Source organism: Myxocyprinus asiaticus, chromosome 39 (assembly GCF_019703515.2).
Source record: "Myxocyprinus asiaticus isolate MX2 ecotype Aquarium Trade chromosome 39, UBuf_Myxa_2, whole genome shotgun sequence".
Lineage (NCBI taxonomy): Eukaryota > Metazoa > Chordata > Actinopteri > Cypriniformes > Catostomidae > Myxocyprinus > Myxocyprinus asiaticus.
The window spans coordinates 482,501-494,497 of record NC_059382.1 but is presented as its reverse complement, the minus strand read 5'-3'; the positions used below and the strand labels follow the sequence as shown (position 1 = coordinate 494,497).

The window sequence follows — 11,997 nt, the reverse complement described above, 5'->3', positions numbered from 1 at the left end:
AAGACCGTGTTGTTGCTTGCTTTGGCTTCAGTCAAGTGTGTTGGGACCTTCAGGCCCTGTTAGTCCATGATTCTTTCTAAGAGTTCAGACCTGGCTTGTCAAAAAACATTCTGATGCCTAGGGAGGGTTATGTGCCCAAGGTTTTGGCCACTCCCTTTAAAGCTCAGTGTGATGAGGAGGAGGGCGGGGCCGGGCCATGACTACATCCTCAATTGGGCTGATCAGCCGAGAAGAGGGATAAATGTGGCGGAATGTGGCAGTTCGGGAGAGAGAGAGCCACATGCAGCTGCCATGTGTCTGTTTATGTTGTGTGTCTTTTTAAGTTCTTATTAAATATTATTTTGAGTGTTCAGCCGGTTCCTGCCGCCTCCTTTCCCATCCTTAACCTTGTTACACTGGTGCCGAAACCTGGGAAGGAGGAGGGATGCGCTGTCTTGGAGTCCTCGCCACTACCATCAACCCAAAGGAGCAGCCGCGGCCATCCGCAGGGGGACGGAGGAGTTGCTGCCAACCGCCTGTAGCGGTGGAGCCGCTGCCAAAACGCGGAGGGGCTTTCCATCCGCCTGGGGTCGGAGGACTGGCTCCGGTCCGCCCGGGAAGGAGCGGCTGTCATCCACCAGAGGGTAAAGGAGTGATCGAGGACCAGGCGACGGCGTGTCTGGGAAACTGGCGAGCAAGTTTTTTTTCTCTCTCTCCTTTCTCTCTCTCACTGTCGCTCCGCCTTCCCCTTTCCCTCTCCTCTTTTTTGTTTGTTTTGTTTTCCCTCCTCTCATCCCCCTCCCCAGCCCTAGAGAGGCAGGGAAAAGTCTGCCGGCAGGCACAGCCAGAAGGGCAAGCACCCCCCCCTCCCCATACATACATGGATGTATGTCATGCCAGGAGTTCCCTGGAATGCAGCAGTTCAGGAGAGAGAGAGCCACATGCAGCTGCCATGTGTGTGTTTGTGTTCTGTGTGTCTTTTTTTTTTTAAAGTTCTTATTAAATATTATTTTGACTGTTCAGCCGGTTCCCGCCACCTCCTTCCCCTCTTTAACCTTGTTACACTCAGGTAGTAACCTTATATGCTTTCTCCACTCCCCCATTTGATTTGGATGAGGCAAAGATACCACACATGCTCTGTCCTGTGAAGGCATTACGCATGTACCTTGACCATACGAGTGGTTATTGTTGTTATTGTAGTTCTCTGTATTGGCTATTAGCCATTGTCTTGGGTGTGTGAATCAGTAGCGCTGTGGTATACGGTTGTGATAGCGTCAGCTACTGATGCAGCGTCAAAGTGACCAACTTGGAAGGGAACGTCTCAGTTATGACTGTAACCCAGGTTCACTGAAAGGAAGGAATTGATTTCCTGATGTTAGGGGACCGAGAGATGTTCTCTCTTCCCTTCAATTTCTTCAGTTATCATTTTTCAGTAATAACATTGTTTGAATGTGTTTGAATGTCCATTCCTGATATCAACAATCAAATACAACAAGTAAAAATCATGGGCGGCGCTAGGGGTGGGCTACCAGTGCCCCGAATGTTTTCAGAAAAGCCCAGAAAGCTTTTATCAACTTGTAGTAATGTCAAAAGTACCAGTGCTTCGCAATCAAGTTAATTTATAAACTATAAATAAATGTTAAGTAATATATACAGTATAAATTAGCGATACCAGTCTTTCAGTATCCAAGTGCACGAATGCAAGAAGAGCGCTCACGATTTGTCAATAGAGTCTGAATGCGTGTCTTGGGAGATATTGGAAACTGCTGAGTTTGTTCATCCAGATACAGTAAGTACCAAATATTAAGATGTATAACCCTGAAAATAATGAGTAATAAATACAAATGTGCTCGAGGAATTTGCTAACTTGAAGTCACGAGCCAGGGCATCTGCGTTTTATGCTAAACTCTTTTATAAACACAAGATTACATAAACCCCGCAAACTTTGGCAAATCTAACAAATATTTGTTTTACTCATAAGCACCTAATTTAGCCTATTTTACAGCCTGTTATCTTCTATATTAACCCGATGAATGTGATTTGAACTGTCAAAGGGGACAGTTTTAAAATACATGTTGAAAACATGCAACAAATCAAGGGACACACAAAAATCCTCCACTATCAGTGTTAAAATTACACATTTACCACAGATGAATACATGTTAGTGAGAGAATGTAACACTAAACTCTTAACTGTATGTGATGAAAAATAGAAATCTAATTATTTAGCATTTATTTTTGTCAAAGATGTTTGACGTGCTGTTTTTGGGACATGAGGAAGTGACAGTGCGGTAGAAAAGTATTTCTATTATTTCAAATTGAACTTTTAAGCCCATAGAAGAGAGTAACATTATAAAAAATCTTTATTCTTTTTAACAAGCCTATCAAAATTGTAATCGGGTGAAATTAAACAATATAAATACCACACACTCTTGTAATGGGGACTTAAATGACACAGAATCATAGGAATGACCCATATTTACAGCTGTTCCTGTGCGAGACGCTGCTTTACATTGAAAAACAGCACGGACGGACGCAAAAACGCGTTCAGTGTGAACGTCCCCTACTAAACTTAAAATGAAAAACACTTTAATACAATGACCAGGAAGAAGAGAGAATGTGAGAGAAAAGGCTTAACATGATAATAGTGTATTTCTCATTGATAAATAGTGTTTATCATAAGGGAAATGTCATGTTAATCATGTTAAGTGTTTGAACTAAACCTGCACTACTGTACTTTTATTTTGAATTAATGCAGTTTTTCTCACCTCTCTCTCTCTTCCAGAACGAGCTCTGACATATGCAATGAAATGTAATGGCATGTCATGAATAGGTGTGTCTACTGGTGTTTTAAAATCCCAGTGGTGGGAAACAATTATGCACTCAAATGCTGTATGATTTTGACCAAATGATCTTTCTTCTGACAGAAAACACGCACTGATTGTCACTGATCGTCCGTGTAAAGCAACAGCTGATATCTCACACAGCTCACATGAAAGGTGTCTGTGTTTCAGGTCCATTTCTCTCGATTTGTGAAACATTCTCAGCAGTTTGGGTGTGTGACACTAAAATACGGGACAAACTGCATCGCTCATGGATTTCATACGGAACGCAATTTTTTTCCCTTAATTACGGGACGATTCCTTATTTTACAGGACGTTTGGCATATTCTGTTCATTAATTTGACCTGTGTCTCTCTCTCCACTCATTATCAATGGCAGAATTCAAGTGATAATGCACCAATTATAACTCAGAATCTCCAGTTTCACAAAACAGCATCCTGTACAGTTAAAGAGAAACTAACGACAGTAGATTCTGGACTTCTGAAGCAGCTAAACAAGTGGGTATACTGGGGGGAAACGCAAATATTGATCCTTAGAAGTCGTTATACGCAAACAGCCCTGGGTAAAAAGTAATCGTATGGCCCCGAGTACACCACTGGTCACTTGCCAGAATTGATTATTTACAGCTATCATTGATTTTTTGCAGTGCAAATTTTGACTGGAATTAAAAAAATAAAGGTTAATTTTATCTAAGAGTCGTTAGATCTACAGCTCCGCCTGTTCTAAATCAGACGCAGAGAAAAAGTAGTGCGCCCACACACTTGGTCAAAACGCACAATCCAGAATTAATAATATCCACAGGATGTAGACGGGATGGCACTCCAGATAAAATGTATTATAACATTTGTATTAATTGTCATTTTCACATTAATGTGGAAAAACCGACGTTACAAATGTGGTAGTGACAGTAAAAGTAGCACTTACTGTATAATAAAGGGAAACTCATTCAAAACACTATCTTTAGTGGTTGAAAGAATAGTTCTACCTGAATGATAGCGTGGTGTAGATTGAGTGACATTAGCTGATCGCAGCAAACAAGAGACGAGGTAATGATATGAGATGTCATCACACAAGGCAGCTAGCAGATGTTCGGATTAGCCAGTTTGTCTGCTTCCTGACCTGGGCCCCAGTTAGTCAAATACTATCATTATTAAGACTATGAGCCAAATTACTAGAGAGGAGAGCGGCACCTGCTCTGGAGGGATGGAGTCAGATCTACCCCAAAAACTCTTCCAATTGATATAAATCCTATGCTATTCTCCGGACACCACTCAAACATCCAGCTGTTCAGTGACACTAATCTACAATTAACCTCGTCACCACGACGAATTAACAGTTTTACTTGTTGTAATTCCATTGCTGGCGTCAAGAATTAGCATTTTAACTAGCAAAAATGTAATTATCTATAATTCATATCCTACATGGGTTTATATGCAGAAAGGGCTTGTGACCGTGTCCGAAATTAACTTTTACTTTGAGGGGCAATATTTGTCCCTTGGATTTGATTTTCAGAACCTTATGAGGGCATGTTCTTTTCTAAACATTTTAAACAAACTGTGTCTTATCCATTTATTTTAAATACATCAATGTTAAAGAATTAATTAATACAAATACTCAATATTACCATAAGCATTAAATCCAATTCAACTCACATTTCATGCCATCATTTATATAACTACTCAAATAAAATATATGGAACTATTTCAGATGTTTTTTGTTTTGTTTTTGTTTTTATGAGGGCATTTTGTGCCCCCACATTTTGAATTTTGGGGGCATTTCTTTGTCATTTTTGGTTGCATTTTTGCCCTGAAACCCACTTAGTTTCTGACCCTGGCTTGTGATAACAGAGAGAAGTGTGATGTCATCATCATTAGTTCTGTGATGGTCTGCTTCTGTCTAAAAGTGAATCTGCACTGCAGAGGCTCAACAGACCTGACTAGTGGAGCACAGATGTGATGTCTCTCTCACACACACACACACACACACATATCAGTGCACACGACGTACACTGCTGCCCCTCCTCTCAAGTGTTTTACATCCAAAATAAATCACCCCACCCCTGCGTGCTGCATCTGTGTGTGTGTGTGTGTGTGCTCTGAATGGATTCGCAACCCATCAGCATCAGCAGCTCTGTACACAGAGGTAAAACACTCTGTGTTTGATTTCTATATTGTGCATCATTTATACATCACCTGCAGTGTTGAGTTTGTGTCTCCTGCTGCTGTGAGCTTAATTAAGGTACTGCATGTGAACAAACAGCAGAGAAGATGAAGTTGTATTTTCTGTTTCTGGCTGGGTTGTGTTTGTGTGTTTTCTGGTGTGTCAGCATGTCTGTGTCCTTTCTCACATTTCAGCATGACACTTTCACTCTCGTGAATCATTCATCGATCAATCAATCAATGTGATCAGAGATGACTGTCACAGAGTGCCCATCAATGTGTGTTCTGATGGAATTATTGATAAATGTTTATCTCACACACACTGAAGGTCCTCACAACCCCTCATGATACTGCTGAACCTGAGACATGAGACGGGCTTATGATAGGACAGTTTAATAGTTTATGTGTGTTATTGGACAGTTCAGTACTTCAACTTGTGTAGCCCTATATCTGTAAACATGGATGTTGGGATGTCTCTCTCTCTCTGTGTGTGTGTGTGGGTACATACACTCGTGCAGGTGACTATGCCTCGCGTGTGTTTAAGGCAGATGACACGTCTCTCTGCTTTGTTCTTTCACACCTTTACTTGGGCCTGCACAGGTAAGAGCACACTATACACACTCACACACTACAAATTATGTATTTGGCCCACTTAGTTTCAGTACTGTTATAATTTGTGTTTGGTATAATCTCTCTGATTGGCACAGCTGCAATCGAACCTGCCCCTAAAATTGACGGACAGCAGACCTCCTCAATCATTCTACAGGAGAATGTCACTCACCGCTTCAACTGCCAATCAGACGGATGGAATCCACAAGCTCCACCCCTGCTCACCTGGTACTTGAATGGGGAGAGGCAGAGCGAGGTGACGGGCAGTCGAGGGGCGGGGCGTCTGGCTATGACATCACCAGAGGATTCTGGAGTGCTGAGATATGGTTCTAATCGGAACAGCACGTTCACACTGAGACCCAAACGCTGGGACAGAGAGCTGGTGTGTGCTGCCCAAAACCCCACAGGAGGAGAGAGCTACAATGCCACTGTAACACTTAACGTTCAGTGTGAGTAAAAAAGGGGTTAATGACAGCATACTAACTCTAGATCAGACACAGTGTGCATTAATAACCGCATACTAACTCTAGATCAGACACAGTGTGCGTTAAAGGGATAGTTCACCCAAAAATGAAAATTCTCTCATCATTTACTCGCCCTCAAGTAATCCCAGATGTGTTTGACTTTCTCTCTTCTGCAGAACACAAATGAAGATTTTTAGAAGAATATTTCAGCTCTGTAGGTCCATACAATGCAAGTGAATGGTGACCAGAACTTTGAAGCTCCAAAAATCATAAACAAGGCAGCATAAAAGTAATCCATAAGACTCAAGTGGTTAAATCAATATCTTCAGATGTGATATGAAAGGTGTAGGTGAGAAACAGAACACTTTCACATTCTTCTTCTTGTGTTTTTGTTAATTCACATTCTTCATGCATATCGCCCCCTACTGGGTAGGGAGAAGAATTAATAGTAAAAATGACTTAAATATTGTTCTGTTTCTCACCCACACCTATCATATCACTTCACAAGACATGTATTAAAATGTCGTATGGATTACTTTTATGCTGCCTTTATGTGCTTTTTGGAGCATCAAAATTTTGGCACTCATTCACTTGCATTGTATGGACCTACAGAGCAGAAATATGTTCTGCAGAAGAAAGAAAGTCATACACATCTGGTATGACATGAGGGTGAGTAAATGATGAGAGATTTTTCATTTTTGGGTGAACTATCCCTTTTATGACCCTAACCCTAATTGTAGATCAGACACAGTGTGCGTTAATAACCACAAACTTACTCTAGATCAGACAGATTCTGAGTTAATGTACTCATTCTAACTCTAGGTCAGATGTGTGTTAATGAATCCATACTAACTCTAGATCAGATACAGTGTGCTTTAATAAACACAAACTTACTCTAGATCTGACAGAGTCTGAGTTAATGAACACATACTAACTCTAGATCAGAGTAGTGTGTGTTAATGTCTCCATACAAACTCTGGATCAGACACAGTGTGCATTAATAACCACATACTCTAGATCTGACAAAGTCTGCGTTTATGGATGCATAATAACTCTAGATCAGAAGTAGTGTGTTATTGACAGCATACTAACTCTAGATCAGACACAGTGTGTGTTAATGACCGCATACTAACTCTAGACCAGACACAGTGTGCATTAATGTCTCAACACTAACTCTAGATCAGACGCAGTGTGCATTAATAACCACATACTGACTCTAGATCAGATACAGTCTGTGATAAATAACGTATACTAACTCTAGATCAGACGTAATGTGTTAATGACAGCATACTAACTCTAGATTAGACACAGTGTGCTTTAATGACCCCATACTAACTCTAGAAACAGACACAGTGTGCGTTAATAACCACATACTTACTCTAGATCAGACCCAGTGTGTGTTAATGAACACATACTAACTCTAGATCAGACCTAGTGTGCGTTAATGACTCCATACTAACTCTAGATCAGATGCAGTGTGCGTTAATAACCATATACTTTAGATCAGACAGTCTGCGTTAATAAACGCATACTAACTCTAGTCAGACACAATGTGCTTTAATGACCACATACTCTAGATCAGACACAGTGTGTGTTAATGACCGCATACTAACTCTAGACCAGACACAGTGTGCGTTAATAACCACATACTTACTCTAGATCAGACCTAGTGTGCATTAATGACTCCACACTAACTCTAGATCAGACACAGTGTGCATTAATAACAGCATATTTACTCCAGATCAGACACAGTCTGTGATAAATAACGCATACTAACTCTAGATCAGATGTAATGTGTTAATGACAGCATACTAACTCTAGATCAGACACAGTGTGCTTTAATGACCCCATACTAACTCTAGAAACAGACACAGTGTGCGTTAATAACACATACTTACTCTAGATCAGACCCAGTGTGTGTTAATGAACACATACTAACTCTAGATCAGAGTAGTGTGTGTTAATGTCTCCATACAAACTCTGGATCAGACACAGTGTGCATTAATAACCACATACTGACTCTAGATCAGACAAAGTCTACGTTTATGGATGCATAATAACTCTAGATCAGAAGTAGTGTGTTATTGACAGCATACTAACTCTAGACCAGACACAGTGTGTGTTAATGTCTCAACACTAACTCTAGATCAGACGCAGTGTGCATTAATAACAACATACTTACTCTAGATCAGACCCAGTGTGCATTAATAACCACATACTGACTCTAGATCAGACAAAGTCTGCGTTTATGGATGCATAATAACTCTAGATCAGAAGTAGTGTGTTATTGACAGCATACTAACTCTAGACCAGACACAGTGTGCATTAATGACTCCACACTAACTCTAGATCAGACGCAGTGTGTTAATGAACACATACTAACTGTAGATCAGACTTAGTGTGTGTTAATGACTCCATACAAACTCTAGATCAGATGCAGTGTGCGTTAATAACCACATACTTACTCTAGATCAGACCCAGTGTGTGTTATTGAACACATACTAACTCTAGATCAGACCTAGTGTGCATTAATGACTCCACACTAACTCTAGATCGGACGCAGTGTGCATTAATAACATATTTACTCCAGATCAGACACAGTTTGTGATAAATAACGCATACTAACTCTAGATCAGACGTAATGTGTTAATGACAGCATACTAACTCTAGATCAGACACAGTGTGCTTTAATGACCGCATACTAACTCTAGACCAGACACAGTGTATGTTAATGACTCCACACTAACTCTAGATCAGACGCAGTGTGCATTAATAACCACATACTCTAGATCAGACACAGTCTGTGATAAATAACGCATACTAACTCTAGATCAGATGTAATGTGTTAATGACAGCATACTAACTCTAGATCAGACACAGTGTGCTTTAATGACCCCATACTAACTCTAGAAACAGACACAGTGTGCGTTAATAACCACATACTTACTCTTGATCAGACCCAGTGTGTGTTAATGACTCCATACTAACTCTAAATCAGATGCAGTGTGCGTTAATAACCACATACTTACTCTAGATCAGACCCAGTGTGTGTTAATGAACACATACCTACTCTAGATCAGACCTAGTGTGTGTTAATGACTCCATACTAACTCTAGATCAGATGCAGTGTGCGTTAATAACCATATACTTACTCTAGATCAGACAGTCTGCATTAATAAACACATACTAACTCTAGTCAGACACAATGTGCTTTAATGACCACATACTCTAGATCAGACATAGTGTGTGTTAATGACCACATACTAACTCTAAGTAGATCAGACGTAGTGTGTGTTAATGATCAGATACTAATTCTAGTTCAGGCGCAGTGTGCTTTAATAACCACATACTGTACTTACTCTAAATCAAACACAGTCTGCATTAATGAACGCATACTAACTCTAGATCAGATATAGTGTGCGTTAATGACTCCATACTAACTCTGGAGCAGATGCAGTGTGCATTAATAACCACATACTTACTCTAGAATCAGACACAGTCTGCGTTAATGAACACATACTAACTCTAGATCAGATAGTGTGTATTAATAACCACATACTCTAGAATCAGACACAGTGTGCGTTAATGACTCCATACTAACTCTAGATCACTCAGAGACACTGTGTTCTAATGACTGCATACTAGCTCTAGATCAGACGCAGTGTGTCTTAATGACTCCATACTAACTCTAGATCACTCAGAGACAGTGCTTTAATGACCGCAGGCTAACTCTAGATCAGATGCAGTATGTGTTAATTTAGAATTTATCTCTATGCTAATAACTCAGCAATGATCATTTCAGTGTTTATAGAGACTGATGTTGTCACAGACTAATCTAACCGTGAAATCGGAAAGAGTAGGTCGACTTTTCATCAGCAAAAATCGGTATATGCTTACCAAAATTTAAAACACTACCCCCAGTGGCCAAAGTGGTAAGTGTTATATGGCGTATAGACACGTGTGAGCTTTATTTATGTCCGGGAGAGGTCGACTAAAGCTAGTGGTGAAGCGAGTTCTTTTCCACTGTACAGGATGTAATACTGTAAAGAGTAATGCATATTTATGGACTCAGCCCCCCAACCCAAACCTAAACCTAGCCATTAGTGGAGTAAAAATTAAATGTTAGGGGGAAAAGTGCAACCTCCGAATCACGCTCGTCACTGATTAAGCAAATGCGATTACTTCCTGGTTTCAACGTGGATTCGAACTTGGGTCTCTCATGCTACTGACCCAACGAGCTGCCAGTCGAGCTACGTGGGAAGGTAAACACACTGAAACTGATGCAAAAATGTCTGGTGGGAAATGTCGCATGTCAGTGAGTTACCATACTATCGCCGATCCTAGGGTACCGAAACTTTCTGAAACTGCATGCTGACTTCATGTGTGATCATATTGGTTGCCATGTGGATCCTGAATCTCATTTTCCCCTCTTATTTTAGTTCAGCCGGAGATTCTTCGAGTTAACGCTCACTATAGCGAGACCTCTGACCCCGGTCTGTCCCTGATTCTCTTTGCTTTGGTCCGATCCAATCCTCCCGCCACCATTACCTGGGTGGATCAGTCCGGTCAGCTGGTGGCCAACACCACAGACTTCCTCATCCTGGACTCACGGAGTTACCCGTGGCTAGCCAATCACAGTCTACAGGTCACCCTGAGCAGCCTATCAGGAAACATCTCAGTTAATGCCAACAACAGCCTTGGCACTGCCCACACTAATCTGACACTCACAGGTAACATTTTAAAGGATTGGTTCACCTAAAAAGGAATATTCTGTCGTTATTTCATTTATTTACTCACACGCATGTTGTTCCAAATATGTTTATTATTGACTTTCTTTTGTGGAACACAAAAATGACAAATAAAAAGCACCATATGTATCATAAAAGTAGTCTATATGACTTGTGCTCTATATTCAGTCTTCTAAAGTCATATGATAGCTGTGTGTGAAGAACAGACTATGATTTAAGCTTGTAAAAATGATCTTAATCATGTTCTATGTTCTATAGAGAAGAAATGATTGTGTCATTAGTTGTGAAAAGAAGGACATCGTATAACATCTTATGAAGTGTTTGTGAATCGTTGTCTGATTCTTCTGCCCTCCTGGTGAATGATACAGAGTTCCTGCAGTCTCGTGTGGAAGTGCCGATGTTTGGAATCGTGACGGGTGGAGCTGCTGGCTTCATCACCCTCCTCATCCTCACACTGATGGTGTTCTTCCTCTTACAGAAGGACAAAACCAAAGCCATCGGTACACACACACACACACACACACTCTCAAAAAGCGATTCATTATAATAATTATGTGAATAAAATGATTCTTTTCTTTGTTTCAGAGGAGCCTGTTGCCCTGCATCTCTCCTCCAAATGGTGCGGCGAGACTTCCAGTTATCAAAGCTGAAGATTTTATCTCTAAAGACATAAGAAGATTATTAAATAAGACCATAACACAGTCCATGGTGTTGTGTTTGTGTTTGTTGCAGTAATGACAGGGTGAAAGTTCAAGTGAACGGCATTTATCTGCCAAGAGAGAACATGTCATTGCCGTCACATCTGCAGTTGAACGATGATCGTGCGCTCTGTAAGGGTGAGTCTCATTGTGTCATTATGAATGAGTGAATCTCTCCACAGTCTTCTGTTGTCACATGACTAACACAACGCTCTTGTGACTGTTTCCAGGACAGCAGAACTCAAAACGCAGCACACTGGAGAGGAGACGAGCCGACGAGGAAGAGGACGACCTGTCTGCAGCATACGCTGCCCGAGGTCAGAGGTCATGAGTGATGTTTTAATGTGCATTTATGAGTGTATGTGCTTGTGTGTGTGTGTTTGCTCAGTCTAAGGTATGTTTGTGTCTCTGCAGGTTTCGCTCGCTATCCGATGGTCGGTTACATCTATAAAGTGAGCAGCACCAGCAGTGATGAGATCTGGCTCTGATCATCTTCTA

General features: G+C 40.9%; 1 protein-coding gene across 2 annotated transcripts in view; it reads left to right on the top strand.

Annotated features, from left to right (window-relative positions):
- Nucleotides 1-4,723: 4,723 nt before the first annotated feature.
- The window catches only part of LOC127430349 (transmembrane protein 25), a 9,319-nt gene continuing 2,045 nt past the window's right edge, over nucleotides 4,724-11,997 (top strand). The window contains exons 1-9 of one of the 2 annotated variants that reach the window (XM_051680094.1): nucleotides 4,724-4,963; nucleotides 5,499-5,580; nucleotides 5,688-6,038; nucleotides 10,493-10,783; nucleotides 11,170-11,301; nucleotides 11,387-11,420; nucleotides 11,534-11,637; nucleotides 11,730-11,816; nucleotides 11,914-11,997. The exon at nucleotides 11,914-11,997 is cut by the window's right edge and continues 2,045 nt beyond it. In XM_051680094.1, coding sequence (XP_051536054.1) covers nucleotides 5,505-5,580; nucleotides 5,688-6,038; nucleotides 10,493-10,783; nucleotides 11,170-11,301; nucleotides 11,387-11,420; nucleotides 11,534-11,637; nucleotides 11,730-11,816; nucleotides 11,914-11,987 — 1,149 coding nt within the window. In that variant the 5' untranslated portion in view covers nucleotides 4,724-4,963; nucleotides 5,499-5,504 and the 3' untranslated portion in view covers nucleotides 11,988-11,997. Of the gene's footprint in view, nucleotides 4,964-5,455; nucleotides 5,581-5,687; nucleotides 6,039-10,492; nucleotides 10,784-11,169; nucleotides 11,302-11,386; nucleotides 11,421-11,533; nucleotides 11,638-11,729; nucleotides 11,817-11,913 lie in introns of those variants that run through there. The other variant, XM_051680095.1, reaches the window with a different exon arrangement.